General features: G+C 36.5%; 1 protein-coding gene across 2 annotated transcripts in view; it reads left to right on the top strand.

Moving 5' to 3' along the window:
• LOC136038053 (dynein axonemal intermediate chain 1-like) overlaps window positions 1–15110 on the top strand; it is a 63735-nt gene extending 48625 nt beyond the window's left edge. For both annotated transcript variants that reach the window (XM_065721006.1, XM_065721005.1), the window contains exons 11-12: window positions 2288–2521; window positions 14457–15110. In XM_065721006.1, the coding sequence (XP_065577078.1) occupies window positions 2288–2521; window positions 14457–14583 (361 nt within the window). In that variant the 3' untranslated portion in view covers window positions 14584–15110. The remainder of the gene's footprint in view (window positions 1–2287; window positions 2522–14456) is intronic.
• The last annotated feature ends 1466 nt before the right edge of the window (window positions 15111–16576 follow it).

Below are 16576 nucleotides of genomic sequence, written 5' to 3'. Positions count from 1 at the left end.
CAGGTGCCGTGCTGTCATCAGCAAAATAATGCAGAGGGAGGGCTTGCAAAATTATCTCCCATGTCACTTATGAAAAAATAAATTACAAAACTGACGTCAAGAATGTCATGCTGCTATGATGTTTGCCCAAACATGATGTCACACTGTCTGAACTGCATTAATACTTTTATAATGCATTAATGCTTTGGAATAGCTAGTTATAAAATTCTGAACCAGTAGCAATTTATTATGTTTGAGACTTTTATCAGATCATTTAAATATCTATATATATAAAAATAAGTTGTCTGTGTGTGGATCTGTGGATCAGGTGACGTCATGTTTGTCCGCATATGACGTCTGAATTATTTCACACTAATACAAAAGAAGAAAAAAACTAAAAAAGGTAAAAACTACAAAAAAAACTAAAAAGAAAAAAAAACTAAAAAAGCTAAAAAACTAAAAAAAACTAAAAAAAAGGTAAAAATCTAATAACTAAAAAAAAACTGAAAAAAATAAAAAAAGGCAAAAACTACAAAAAAAATAAAAACTAATAAAAAACTAAAAAAGCTAAAAAACTAAAAAAACTAAAAAAACTAAAAAAAGGTAAAAAAAAAAAAAAAAACTAAAAACTAAAAAAGAAAAAACTAAAAAAAAGGAAAAAACTGAAAAATAAGAGAAAAAGAAAACTAAACAAATATTAATAAATATAAAAAATATAAATATAAATATAATATAAATTAGCAATTAACAAAGCACCGAGACACAAATGACGACCGGGACACAGGGAGTATAAATGACGACCAGGACATAAGTAAAAAAAAAACTAAAAAAACTAAAAAAATGGTAAAAACTACAAAAAAACTAAAAACTAATAAAAAAACTAAAAAATCTAAAAATCTAAATAAACTAAAAAAGAAAAAAAAGAAAAAAGGAAAAAAATAAAGGAGAAAAACAAAACTAAAAAACGAATGTATATACAGACCGGGACACCGGGATACAAATGACGACCGGGACACAGGGAATATAAATGACGACCGGGACACAGGGACACAACTACAATGGGGACGCCGGGGGGCACAGGGGGATATAAATGACGACCGGGACACCGGGACACAAGGAATATAAATGACGCCCGGGACACTCAAAGAGAAATCACAGACTGGAACACCGGGACACAAATGACGACCGGGACACAGGGAATATAAATGACGACCGGGACACAGGGACATAACTACAAAGGGGACGCCGGGGTGCACAGGGGGATATATAAATGACGATGGCGACTCAGGGAATGGTCGATTAGCAATCACCATCAACAAAGCTCAAGGGCAATCATTAGAATCATGAGGTATAGATCTGAATACAGATTGTCTTCCCATGGACCATTATATGTTGCATGTTCAAGAGTCGGTAAACCTGACAATCTATTTATATGCACAGACAATGGGACAGCAAAGAATGTTGTATATTCGCAAGTTTTACGTAGTTAAAAACATATATATATATATATATATATATATATATATATATATATATATATATATATATATATATATATATATATATATATATATCTATATTCACAGGTGGGACATAGGGACACAACTACAATGGCGCGTAACTAATATGGCGCGTAACGACTTACGCGCGCGGGGGGGCTTGGGGGGGCGCGAAGCGCCCCCACCAACTAGGTGTTGGGGTGTTTGTACCCACCAACAGCTAGTATGCTTATATTATTTGCTCATCATAGGTAAAATTTCAAGGTAATACATCATTCGTTCTATATCTATTCTATATCAGACTTTAATCATACTTGTGGGGCTTCTGACTATGTTCCGAAATTCTTATAGATTTCTTTTCACTACGAACTTGTTTTATTAAGGATATTCAACATAATATTTACCATTCCTAAGTCAGTTTCAAGTGAGGATTTTTCTCACTTGACAATTTCTTCTTCGAAACGCAGACTTAGTTTGGGAAACCACTACCAAACAAGTGTGCACGCGAGCAAGTATGTACGACAACATGCTCAATGCCAAATTCTAGACTTTAGCAAATATATGACTGATTATTTTTTTGATTTTGGAACTCTGGCCATTTATTTCGCTCATTTCCAAAATTTGCTGTAAAATATTAGATTTCATTAGGGTTTTGTATTTTATAATAGTACGCATATTAGCCGCAATTTTGTGTACGTAGATTTGTAATTTTAGAAATAAAGAATAGACTGATAATCGACTTGTATAGTTCTTACTTGAACCATCTATCTATTATGGATGATTGTTTGTTTAATTTTCTTTTTTAACAGCAATCCTCTGCTAGTCTTCAAGTTGGCAGACCCTCTAACAGATGTTGCGTGGTCTCCCTTTTCTAGTACTACACTTGCAACAATCAGCTCTGCTGGGAAGGTGTATGTTTTTGATCTTTCGGTCAAAAAGTTTGAGCCAATATGCGTTCAGAGACTTGCTCCTCGGGACAGACCAAAGCTTACCCGAATTGCATTCAATAAATATCAGCCTTTAATTATAGTGGGAGAAGAAAGGTAAGCTTTCATCTTTGCTATTTCTATGATATGTTAGTGTCTGTTGGAATTCATGCTGAAAAATTCTTGCGAGTTTAAGCGCTCCTGTTTCTGAGTAGTACGGTATTTCACCAGTTATTATAATACCCTAGCGGTCGAGATCCGTCTATGGTTCCTTCGAGGGAGATTTTTGGTAGACGGTCGTGGTCCATTCTCTTGACATGCCCGAGCCATCGCAGTGGTTGTCGTTTGATTTTATTTAGGATTGTGTCGGGGGACTTCAGCCGTCTTCGCACCTCCTCATTGGTCACATGTTCAGTGTAGGTGATTCTTGCGATGCGACGGAGACATCTCATCTCGAATGCAAGTAGGTGGCGCTCATTTTCGATCTTCAAGGTCCAGGTCTCACACCCATATATAGCAATTGGCACAATCAGGCTGTTGAAAAGTTGAACTTTCAGCTGGTTCGACAGGTTTCGGTATTTCCAGATATTTGTGAGCCTTTTAAAACTGGAGCTAGCAAGAGCTAGGCGGCGTTTGATGTCGGAGGTGTGACAATTGTCCGCTGTGAGGAGACTGCCCAGGTAGACGAATTGGTCAACCGTTTCAACTGGCTGGTCATCAATCATTATGGAAGGAGTAGCTGCTTGTTTTTGGCGTGACGTGACCATAACTTTCCGCTGCTAGTAGGGGACTCGAAAATCATAATTGTATTGTATCAGATTAACGACGCTTCTTAACTACTAAGGTCCCTGCGTCGGCCCTGCAGTGCATTGCTGCAGGAAGATTCGATCTCTGGGTCCCGTGTTACCAAGCTAAGGTCAAACCCACTGCGCCACCGCAGGACTCGGAAAATCACAATGAACTGTTTAAGGGCTCATTTTAAAGAAAATTGCTATATCTAGTGCCTTCCGTAATTATGTAGTGCGCCTTCAACGACTATTATGCATAAGATATGTCTCCTAACATGAAGATCACCAAAAGTAAGGAGGAATTTTTGTGAAGTCCCAAAACTAAACAACGCTTCACCGACAAACTGACTGAAAGGCTCGTGAACTTAGGACGTCAAGTTCTAAAAAGCTACTCGTTCACCACGCAATTTTTTGCTGCAACGCAACATCTAGACTTCCTGACGTCGGGACGCAAGCAGTATTTTCCTTGTCACTTAAAGATGGTATTTTTAACAATACTTGTAAGATCTTCATCACACCATAATCCAACCATCAGGAGATCACCGAAGCTGGAGAGAAAGCTTTGTTCTGCATATACAAAGGGAAAAGTAATGAGAAGATCCTGGAGGCTGTCCGGGTTCGGTTATTTACTATGCGGGTTACAAGTTCAAATACGTTCAGGCGGAGGGGCTTCCACCATCTTTGGCTGTTACGAAGTACCACTTTTATAGGTGATATGTGCAAATATGGAAGTGGCAAGACGTGTCCAATTCACCAAAGCCCAAAGAGTGGGGCTGGCGTCTCTTTTCGTCATGGAATATGTATTTTTACATTATGACAGATGCTTCACCAGCACCAGAAAATCTCCTGAAGATGGTGCGGTGCCAGTGCACCAGTGGGTGCGAGTCTCTCAGATACAGCTGCTGTTGTAACGTTTTACCATCCAGCTTTGCCTGTGGGGAGTGTAAAGGGGCATGATGTGCTAACGCTGCAGCAAGACAGGAAAAAGGACGATATTAAGGACGAGAAGGAAGAAGAATTAGGTTTCGGTTGTGCTTTAAAATCCAAATGTTTTTGTGATTAATTTATCCGAGTTCTAAACGTTCCTTTTTACAACTGATTAATCTGAAGTTTTGACCTTGATTAAAGAGTTAGTTTTTCAAGGAATTATACCTATTGACCGTCATATTACGGTGCCCTCAGAGGTAGAAATCAGGTAAATAGTAAAAAAACTGCTTTAGATCTCATATTTGGCATTACACTACTTTATCAAACAGTTCGTCGTAGCGAACTGTAGTAAGGAGCGACTTAGCTCGATAGTAACTGAATGTTACCAAAATATGCATAAAAAGAACCGGGTTTTAATGCTAATTTTAAATATACAAGGTCCATTACGTTTAATCTTACCCATCAAAATTTAACGAGTCTGAGAAAGTTTGCCTTATCTCCGAAAAAAGGGGAAACACCCCCTAAAAGTGACAGAATCTTAATACAAATCACACCACTAAATTTAACGTATCAGAGAACCCTACTGTAGAGGTTTCAAGCTCCTATTTGTAAAAATGTGGAATTGTGCATTTTTTGCCAGAAGAAAGATTACAGATGCGTGTTTATATGTTTTTTCCTCTTTTTTTTTCAGGGGTGATTGTATCAACCCAGTAGTACTAGAATATCGCGAGAGGGCTCATTTTAAAGAAAATTAAAGGTTCTAGTGCCGTTTTTAAGTGACCAAAAAAATTGGAAAGCAACCAAGCCCCCTCCCATGCTCATTTCTTTCCCAAAGTCACGGGATAAAAACTTTGAGATAGCCATTTTGTTCTGCATAGTCAAAAAATCTGATGACTATTTCTTTGAGGATGACTGAATCCCCCACAGTCCCGAGGGGAAGGGCTACAGGTTATGAACTTTGCCCATTGTTTGCATATAGTACTGGAAAACTGGAAGGTATACCGACATTTTCAGGGTGTATTTTTTCTGGTGGTGGGGTCAGGGGTCAGGGGAGCGAGCTACGTGGGAGAATTTTTCCATGGAGGAATTTATCATGGGGGAAGAGAATTTCCATGAAGGGGATTCTGGATTTTCTAGCATAATTTTGAAAAAATAATGAGAAATTAAATAAAAAAAGGTTCTTTCCACTGAAAATAATGAGTAACATTACAATTTAAAACAAACAGAAATTATTACGTATATGAGGGGGTTTTTACCCTTCTCAATGCCTCTTTCCTTACGCTAAAGTATTTTTAGTAGTTTCAAAGAGCTGTTTGTTCTAATTAAACAGCCTTTGTAATTCAGGGGTCATTCTTAAAGAATTGGAACAAAATTCAAACTTTAATGTAAAGAGCTAGGTATTGACGAGGGGGCGAACGCCCTCATATGCGTAATAAGCATACACGAATATAGAAGTTCGTTACGTAAATTAACTTATAAGTTACGTAAATTTATTACTAATGAAAATGTTCGTAGATGTAATTAAAAGTTCTAGTAGACTAGAAATAAAATTAAAAGTTAAGTATTAAAAGTTGGAGGGCAACTAGGCCCCCTCTCCTGGCCCTTTTTTTCTTAAATCGTCTGATCAAAACTTTGAGAAAGCCATGTAGCCAAAACAAGTAAGATTAACATTCAAATTTCGTTTTAATTATTCGTGGACGGTGAGCCAAAATTAAAATAAGAAAGTTTTAAAACAATAAAAACTTATTTAATTTGACATAAAATTATCCTAAATATCAGGAAACGGTTAAACAGTCTGCGTACTTTATCCATCCCTCCCCCCATTCCTTAAAGGTGGAAGTTAATACCCTGTTACGGAAAACGGGATTTCAGAAGTCGTATTCGGATTCGTCATGCTTGATTTAATAGGGAATGACTATTTAAACTCTGAAACATTTATAAACACAAAATTGATCCTCCACTCCCATCTTTCTCCATCAAATCAAAAGAAAAAAAGAAGATACCTAGAAAGAGGAACAAGGACACAATCAGGAATTAGTACACAAGGTAGTATTAGAGACAACCAAAAGGATATGAAGGCTATCATTTTTGAAGAAAGTAATGGGGAATATTTATTAAATGAAAATACACCAGAACCAAGGCAAATTTACCCCTCAAGTACCAGGCAAATAAAGAAGAAATATGGGTTAGGGATAACACATATACTAGCCAAAGAAATATTGAACGAACAGACTCAGAGAATGAAATGAGAGAAACACTAAAACTTCTGATTACCAATCCAATGAGTCCCCTCCAAAGTTTATACGACCACACTTTCTATATAAACTTTAAATGCCCACAAGGCATAAGCTACAACCTTTGCCCTGAGGGCTGTCGGGGGGGGGGGGGGATGTCATCCTCAAAGACATAATTTTCGGATCTTTCAAGTACATTGAGCAAAATGGCTGTCTCAAAATTTTGATCGAATATATTGCGGAAATGGTGGACGTGGGTTGGGGGTTAGTTGCCCTCCAATCACATCCAACTATCAAAATTTCACTAGCCCTTTGAATTTGCAATCGAATAAGCCTTTTCTGAAGTCTCTACGACAACTCCTTCCATGTGAAGTGCCCTGGTCTAAACCAAAAATAAATAAATAATACATTCTGCCCACATCGCAATTTACTTAGGCAGCGCTGCCTATTGTGCTGTCTATAATTACCAAGGCAAATCTTTCTCTTAAACCCTCAATATCTTGCTGAATCTTATAACCATGCTAGGTAGCATCCAAAACAAGTTTTTGTTGGTAAAATCCAACATCACTACGGTTCTTATATCATTGGAAAATAACACCCCGTCCTCTATCATTTCATATTTAGACTTGACGTAAATAAACTACACCCATTTAAATATTATTTACCACTAACCCTTTCAAACCTGAGAGGGTCTTCCCACCAATATGTCAAAAACGTATTACAGGAAAAGTGCAAAAGAGGAAAACTATAAAATGAACCCTTTCTTTCCCCTTGGGTAAAAGAAAGACAGGTAAGGTGTGGGCACCTGAACCCCAAAAGAGCCCTACCTCGGAGGCTTATACGCCCCTCTTTTCTTGAGAAAAACTCAAACTTGATGAAACTTGACTTTTAAAAAAATGAAACTCTATTTTGTGAAAAAAATAAAAAAATGAAATTATATTTTTGAAAAAAACAAAAACAAAAAATGAAACTCTATTTAAAAAAAAATGATTCTTCAGAAAATATGAATAAAAAGCGCACTTTAGCGCCAGAATTGTACTGTGCCAGGTGGCGCTATGGGGCGACACGCCAATAGAACAGGCATTACGGGGGTGGAGCAGGGGTCAGTACGGAATGTCAGGAGTGGACGGCTGCTGTGGGGTGATGGACCTCTAGCGCAATGCTGCTCTGGCGCTAAAATGGGCATTTTATTTTTTTTAAAGAATCAATTTTTATTTTTTTCAAAAAAAATAAGTTTCATTTTTTCAAACAAATCATGTTTAATTTTTTCAAAAAGATAATTTTTTTTAGCATATAACTTACTTTCCTTTCTTTCACCCACGGTGAAAGAAAGGCTTCATTTCATAGTTTTTGTCTTTTGCACTTTCCCTGTAATAAGCTGATGACATATTGGTTAGAAACCCCTCTCAGGTTTAAAAGGTTTGGCAGAGAACAATAAGAATTATTTGAATGGATTAATTAAGTAAGGGCATAGTTTATGCATTACAAGTCTTAATATGAAATTATAGTCGTTAGGCTGTTATTTACCAATGATATAAGGAACGCATCGATATTAGATTCGACCAAAAAAGCCAGTTTTGGGTGCCACCTGGCATGGTTATAAGATTCAACAGGATATTAAGGGGTCCAAGAGGGACATTGGCCTTGGCAATACTATAAATGAAAAATATGTCCCCTTTAAAACTAAAAATTAATGGGGTACGAAAAAACCTTATATTGAAGAAAATTGAAAGCACGGTCTATCCCTAAAACCCTAGAAGTATCACTTCCCCCCAAAAAAGCCACAAAATCTGAGTACATTCAATACAAAAGTCATGGCGGAGTCCTTCTGTAGGTCAGGAAAGATCAAAGAAAGACATGAGTAGTACAAAAAAATGTTTTTTTTTATCATTATGGTGCTATGGGAGTGTACGATTTTGTAAAAAAAAAGGAAGGATTTACGGTCAAAAACTGCCTGAAATAGAGATATGAGGGAGTCCTCTATAGATCTTGAAATGTCAAAGAAAGAGAAGACTTGTTCTGTGATTCAAACTTAATAGTGGAGGGACACTGAAAGTCATGGTGGAGGGCCCCTGTAGACAGGGGTACAGCTCTTGCACCTTTATTGGGGGGTGGGGTAATAGGAGGCCCACATCTGCATAGTCTATGGGTATTGGCTATCCTTCAGGGGAAAGCAGTGGTGGTTCTGGCCACTTCAATTTGCTTGTACTTAAAGTAATTATTAAATATTATTATACAAGTATTACAGTTAGTAAGTAACTTACTACGAATTACGACCTCTGTTTTGTTTTAATAAAGATAAACATTCAAAAACTGCAAAATGATTGTAAATTTTAGATTATTAATTTCAAATTTGCACACTTAAAATTTCCACGCCCCAGACGAGTATCCCCAAACTTCTGTTCTCTAAAACCACCTCTGGGGAAAAGGGTCTTAGAAAAATCTTGAAAAGCACAAGTTGAGCTGCTTTCACTGTTAAGATCGTCTTCACTCTCTGTTATTGTGTTGCTATAAGAAGACAAAGATGGGAATCAAATCCTTTTTCAATAGCTTTTTCTTCTTGTTCTTCTTTCCGTTGCTTTATAAAGTTAGTTCTCAGCCAAAGAAAGATAGTAAGGAGCTGTACCCTTTGTTGGTTTTATTAGCCTGTTAGAACTAAATAAAATTGATGCAAAATATATTTTTAATAATGTCATAAAACACATTAAAGTTGAGAGCTGGACAAAGCTGGTTTTTATGGAACTGGTTAAGGAACCGTAAGTTTGGCCATCTTAAATCACTGAGCCTAAGGACGTGCTAATTCTGAATAAGTAATTTACATAATACGTAGCTTCCCAGCTGTCCCGATCACCTGAAGGGGAGGGGGTACCAAGCAATTAAAAAGTAAAGATTACGTTCCTTCCCCAAGTCTTCAATAGGACATTTTTCTTCAAGTGATAACAAAGAAAAGTTACTATTTAGCGAAGCCGTTACTCGATTAAATTAAAACATTACAAAATACATAAATACGTAGTACGTGCATTAATATGCATTAAAAACCATAAATTGAGGAGTGAAGTCAGCTTTTACTGTCAGGTTGTCAGCAATGAATTCGTACCGACGACAGTAGTACACTAACACTTTTGGATGAGTGATGGTGAGTTTAATAGGGTGCGTTTCTTTGTCGTTAATAATATGAAAAAAACTTCGTTTTCTTAAAGAGTTAAAGAGGCTGCGTCCCAAAGTCGAACCTTAAAACGTACAGGAATTAGAAGAGGCAGTTGGGGGGCTGCCGCCCCCCAAACCCCCAGCTTTTAAAGACTCTTTTGTACAGGTTTTTTTTTGGGGGGGGGACTTCATTGTTACTAATTACTAGTTTCGGCGCAATGGTTCTCCTGTCCTCTTGTGTTTAACATTTTTCGAAGTTATTCCATTATTCATTCGTTTCAATTTTTTGTTAATTAAAAGAGGGCCTTTCCGAAGCCAAGAGCTGGGGGTTAGCAAAAAAACAAAAAACCTGTACAAAAGAGTCTTTAAAAGCTGGGGGTTTGGGGGGCGGCGGCCCCCCAACTGCCTCTTCTAATTCCTGTACGTTTTAAGGTTCGACTTTGGGACGCAGCCTCTTTAACTCTTTAAGAAAACGAAGTTTTTTTCATATTATTTCTGTACGTTTTTCTACAATCCATGGTGGATGTAATTTAATAATTCCTGTACTCCTCGTCTCTCAAATGATAAGCTGTCCAGGTGTTATCAAAATTTTTTTGATGTTGTGAAAAAAAACCGCCCGTAAGGGACTTGAACCCTTGACCCAGGGATTAAAAGTCTCACGCTCTACCAACTGAGCTAATAACTTGCATGTGTGTAAATATAACTTCTCAATAGCTTTTAAAAATTTTAAATTAACATGGGCTCTTATGGAGAGAAATCCGTTAATTAAATAGCTAATGGATGGTTTCTGGAAAACAGGGAAGGAGTCATCGGATCAAGCTGAAATTTCGCGGATAAGCTCCTGGGCCGTAGGGGACCTTAACTTGTGAATTTCAGCCCGATCGGACAACGTTAAAAGGGGTGGGGGGGGGGGGGGGGTTGGAGGGTCAAAACTTTCGGGGGGTTAAGATTTTCCTACGAAACTTTCATGGGCACTTACTCGGAGAATTCCGCATCGAATGAGTCTTCGTACACCCAGATCCGATGTCGGATGTGACCTGTAGGCGTCTAGGAAAAAAAAGTAAATGAATTTTAAGTGGCTATGCGTGGTTTCTGGAAAACAGGGAAGGAGTTATCGGATCAAGCTGAAATTTCGCGGATAAGCTCCTGGGCCCTAGGGGACCTTAACTTGTGAATTTCAGCCCGATCGAACAACGTTAAAGGGGGGCTTGGGTTGACAGGTCGAAACTTTCGGCCAGATTTTCCCCATGAAGAAAAAGTTGGAGGGGGATGAAATTTTGCAGGTTTCTTAGTTGGAGCTCGGGCTACGAAATGCATCCCTCCCCATCCGTCTGCGACCACTGGAACCGAAGATCGCTTAACATTGTCGTGTGTCGCCTCTTTATAGAGGCACGAGTGTGCCTCCTTGATATTAAAGTGCATATCCCATTTCCACTCCCTTCAACTCCTGTGCCGATTAGAGAAGACAAAACCTTGAACTACGCAATATTCTAACAGCCATCCGCATCGCGTCAGTCAGCTGCATGTTATTTGAAAATGACGCATTGACGAATCAAAAGTACATCCTTTAAATTACCATTGTTGAAACCTTAGGCAAGAAAATAGCAACCTCCCTCATTGAACAGCAAGAAAACATTACGTTTTTTTTACATAGGCAGCAGTGACATGTCCTCTCATATTTTTTTTTTCACCGCTATTGAGGCAATGAAACATCATAAAGAGCTGTTCGAGGACTCGTAATTATAAATCTTATATTTTTTTGTTCCGTATGTGCCTTGAATCGATGAAGCCGTCATAAAATGCCACATGGTACAATAAAAAATAATTTGGGTGACATTTATAAAATGGAAAGGTTGGGTCGGACAAATGGACATCACAGAGAGCTAATTATGCGCACATTTATAAATTCATTTTATAATTAATTACTCCTTATAAATTTTGACTTTATAAGGCAATCATAAAGTGACACATGGTACCCAAAAGTGCGCTTTGGGTTGTCTCTTTACTTTTTAAAACAAAAATAACAAAAAAATATGTTGTTAATTGAATAAATTCGGCAGACAAATTTTCCCCCATTCCTGCGGAAATTCTCCTTTAAGGAAAATCCCCCTGGAAATTTTCCTTACATTTGAAATAGCAACAGTATTTTAAATTTAAAGTATTTGACTTTTTTTTGAATTATTATCTTGCTCGTTGACCATTGTTTGATTAAGATATTTCCAGAAAATATGAACAGTTCTTTGCAGCATTGTGGTAGAAATCTTATATTAATTGAAACTTACCAAGGATACCATTCGGATGGGAAAAATTGACACTTAGAGTTTGAAAATTACCTTCCCCCTTGTATTTTTGTTAAAAAAAAATGAAATCTAGAAAAATTACACAGAAGTTTTTTTGTGTAAATCAGGGTATGGGAGGAATTCGCTTCCGGGAGGGGGGCTGCATTTTTTTATCTCCGAAATTCCCTTCATCAAGCACAGATCGGTTTGTGAGCATAGAATTTCTAAAAGAAAAAATGAATAGGACTTGCGGTCCAAAAGTGCCTGAAACTAAGTGCTAAGGAGAGGCCTGCTGTAGGTCCAAAAGTCATGGTAGAGGACCCTCTAGGCCTGGAAAGGTCAAAGAAGGACATGAGTTGTTCGAAAAAATAGTAAAATAAGGATTTTTGGCAGAAGTGTACGAATTTGTAAAAAAAAAACATGTTTTTTTCCAAAAAAAAAACAAGTCTAATGGCTAGTAAAAAAAAGAATAGTATTTTTGGTCCAAAAGTGCATGAAACAGAGTGTTGGGGGTCCATGTAGGTCTTTAAATGTTAAAGACAGAGAGTACTTGTTCTGTGGTCCCCAAAGTCATGATGGAGGGCCCCTGCGGGTCTGGAAAGGTAAAAGAAGAAGATAAGTTTCTCAAATTATAATAAAATGAAGATTTTTGTAATTGTGGTGTTACAGGAGTGTACTAATTTGTAAAAAAAAAAAAAAAAAGAGAAAGCTAATGACTATTAAAAGAAAACGAATAGCACTTGTGGACCAAAAGTGCCTGAAATTGAGTGACTCGGGAAGCCGTCTTAAAATCTTGGAATGTCAAAGAGTTTTCTTTGACATTCCACTTTTACGCCAGGAGCTTTCTCTTTCCAAGAACTGTTGTTTCTAAGCATGAAAACATGTTGTATTGCCTATCTCACCATGAAATGTGTCGATATATCTTCTATTTCTCCATTTATTGTGCCTGTATATTCCCTATCTCCTTATGCAATGTGTTAGTATGCCCCTGCATCTCCCTGTACTATGTCTTCGTATGGCCCATATTCAATGTATCCGGGATGTACCTCAAGCGCTCTACTGGGGTAGAATTATCCGGAGGGACTTTTCCGCGGTGGCATTTTCCGCTGGGGAGAAGGAAAGTTTTCCGTCGGAGAAGAGAATTTTCCAGGAGGACGCCTAGACCCAGTAAAATCACCCCCCCCCCTACACACCTTGAAAGTCAGGTTGATACTTATAGAGAGGCCCAATATTAGTACATATTAATAATTATTATATACAAGGATTATATTAATACTTATATTATGTTATACTTATATCAAATACTTATATTATACCTATATTAAATTATAGTATAATATACTTATATTAATAAGTATTATAATATTATAAGTCCACGTTTGTCAAATTATAATGAAGCACCATTAAAGCTAAAAGTAGGCAAATAGCTAAAAAGGTGTTTTCACCACCTCTGATCTCGCTTAGGATAGAAATGGGGTACTAAATAATGTTCAGAATTTTTTAATTCTGATATCATTTTTGGTCTGTCCAGACTTGAATTAATGGGAAAGGGCCTTTCAATCCAACAAAGGCCCTTTCAAAGAATCTTCAAATTTCAGTGTCATTTTTAGTCTCCCCAGACTTGAATTAATATTAAATGACCTTTCAATTATATGTTTTTTTTTCCAATTACCTATTAGGCTAGTATAATAGCACAAATGGGGTTCTTTCTACGTCTGGCCTCACCTAGGTGGAAATAGGGTACTAGGTGATGGATTTTTTCAATTATGGTGTTTATTTTGGTCTCCCCAGACTTGAATAAATAGGAAGCGATCTTTTAATATACCAAATGCTGCACAAATTAAGATTTTGATTTTTTCATCCCCTTCTGATCATGCTTTGGTAAAAATGTGGTACTAAGTGATAGCATTTTACCAATTCCGAAATAATTTTTGGTCTCCCCGAACTTGAATTAATAGGAAACTACCTTTCGATCTACCAAATACTGCACAAATTAAGGTTTTGATTGTTCATCCCCTCTGTCCTCACCTAGGGCCAAGATGAGTACTAAATAATGGAGCTTTCCAATTGTGACGTCATTTTTAGGCTTCCCAGGCATGGAATCCTCCCAATTGACCTTTCCATTATATATATTTTTTAATTATTTGTTATTTTATTATAATACCACAGACTGTATTTTTACCCCTTCTTACCCTATCTAGGGTAGAAATGGGGTATTAAATGATGGCTTATTCAATTATAATGTCATTCTCGGTATCCCCATTCTTGAATTGATATCCCTGTACGAACTTCAAATACTAACGGGAGACAAAATGTATTAAACGTGGTGTCCTGTGGTGGCGCAGTGGGTTTGACCTTAGCTTGGTAATACGGGACCCAGAGATCGAATCATGCTGCAGGAATGCACTGCAGGGCCGACGCAGGGACCTTAGTAGTCAAGAAGCGTCGTTAATCTGATACAATGTATTAAACGTGGCTTAAAGCTTAGTAAAGTCCGTTATTGATACTGCGCTCCCTAATGTTTAGTGCTTTGTAGTTTATCTACCTTTTGTAATTTCCCTGGATCAAATTTTGGCACATTTCCCTATTTCATGTCTCTAATTGTTGTCTTAGGTCTGTTCTGTATAAAAAACTTTTTATCTTTACAAAAATACTAATAGCAAATTTTTGTGTTTAGTGGTTTCATTGGAACATACAAGCTTTCACCAAATCTTAGAAAAACAACCAAAGTACTTGAAGAAGAACGACGAATGGAAGTAGAAGTTACAAAGCTTGAACGACTGAAAAAGCTATTAAGCCTATGAAGAGAGGAGGTTGAATAGGGATGCAAGCATCCTATATTTGAAGCCAATGCCTTGTGTAATCTCGCTCCCTATCTTTTGGGTTTTGTACCCTATCTGATTTTATTTATGTGAGGTATGTGTAAATTATTAAGATAATGGGTTGAAGAGCAATATTGCTGACGATCAGATATTGCTATTAAATTACTGTCTATTTTATAAACCTAATGATGAAGCCACAAGTCTCTATCAAGTGTTGAAAGTAGAATACTTTAAAATATGATAGTAGAATATACCAGTCTGACGAAATCCGATTTATTTAATCCTATATAATAGTAAAAAAAACATAAATATCGTGTATATGTGTTTTTAAGTCACTTATAATCCTCTAAACGTCCTGATTAAAAACTCAAAACGAGCCTTATTTTCAAATTAATCCAGCAATAGAAGTTTTAAAGTAAGGTTTGGACTCGGTCTTTCATTTCTAGAGACGTTCTGCAAATCTTAGTTAGCATCTGGAACGGCACAGATGCCTAACTCTATGCATGACTTATGCCAAAATAAAGCGTTTTGAAGTTTAAGAGAGCCGTAATGCCACTTTTAGGTTAATAGAAATCTAGTTGTTTATTAATGTATATCAAAACTATAATAATGACGATCCTAAATAATTGCAATGAAGGTAAAATATTTCAAATATAAACTAAGCATAGAGAACGAACAAGGAATGATTGTAAAATAGAAACAAGGAATATAACATAAAAACAATTTTAATTTATTTTTTTTACTGATAATTGATATATTAAAAATTGTAATAGTAGCGCAAAATAATAGTGATAAAAATATAATTTTTCAAAGTATAAGCTAAGCATAGAGAACGAACAAGGCGTAACTATAAAATAGAAACAAATAATCAAACAGTTCGTGGTAACGAACTGTAGTAAGGAACGACCCGGCTCAATAGTAGCCAAAACTCATTTTAATGCTGTGAATCGCATTTTAATGCTGATTTTAAATATATAAGTTTAATCATGTTTAGTTTTACCCATCAAAATTTACGAGCCTGAGAAAATTTGCCCTATTTTAGAAAATAGGGGGAAACAACCCCTAAATGTCACAGAATCTTAACGAAAATCACACTGTCAGATTCAACGTATCAGAGAACCCTGTAAAAGTTTCAAGCTCCTATCGACAAAAATGTGGAATTTTGTATTTTTTGCCAGAAGGCAGATCACGGATGCGTGTTTATTTGTTTGTTTACTTACTGTTTTAAGTTTTTTACTGTTTTAAAAAAGTAGAATTAAGAGAAAGAGTCAAACTTTAGCGTAAAGAGCGGGGCGTTGATGAGGAAGCAGCACCTTTCATATACGAAGTAATTTCTGTTGGTTTTAAGTTTTAATGTCGCTCCTTACTTTCCATTAAAAAAAACTTGTTTTTTTTTATTGAATTTGATACTACAGCAATGCCAGGTAATGGATATCTTTCCAATGCTACAATGTTTATTATGCCTGGAGAAATACTATTTGCTGCAATAATTTTGCTGTTATGAACCTGAGGCGAGGAACACTTATAAACTAACTACTTACACCAGTTAACAAGTTATTCTATACTTACACCAGTTATTCTGTAAACGTGAAGATAATATCATATACTAACTATTTAGCTTTTTCAAGTTCTACTTTAAAATATCTGTAAATTTCTGGTGCGGTAATCTTCTTGAATTTTTCTTTTAAACTGTAATTGCATTAAATCTTAAGCGTTACCATTTATATTATTAGCTATTAACTCTATATCTATAAAAAAAAGATATAGAAAATATCTTTTGATTAGCAGTTGTCATTAGTACTGTCATGCCATGGTCATAACAGTGGTCCAGTATGGCTTGGAAACAGGGATTCAACAAAAGGCAAGATTTATTAAATGTTTCCTATGGAAACTGTAAGGATAAATAAGCGTTTGACTGATCGTATTACAAACACTAAGCTGTATGAAAGATGTGGCCCGAACTCACTTTCTAGGG

Source organism: Artemia franciscana, chromosome 17 (assembly GCF_032884065.1).
Source record: "Artemia franciscana chromosome 17, ASM3288406v1, whole genome shotgun sequence".
Classification (NCBI taxonomy): Eukaryota; Metazoa; Arthropoda; class Branchiopoda; order Anostraca; family Artemiidae; genus Artemia; species Artemia franciscana.
Note: the sequence above shows the minus strand (reverse complement) of the source record. Positions and strands in the feature narration are given on the sequence as shown.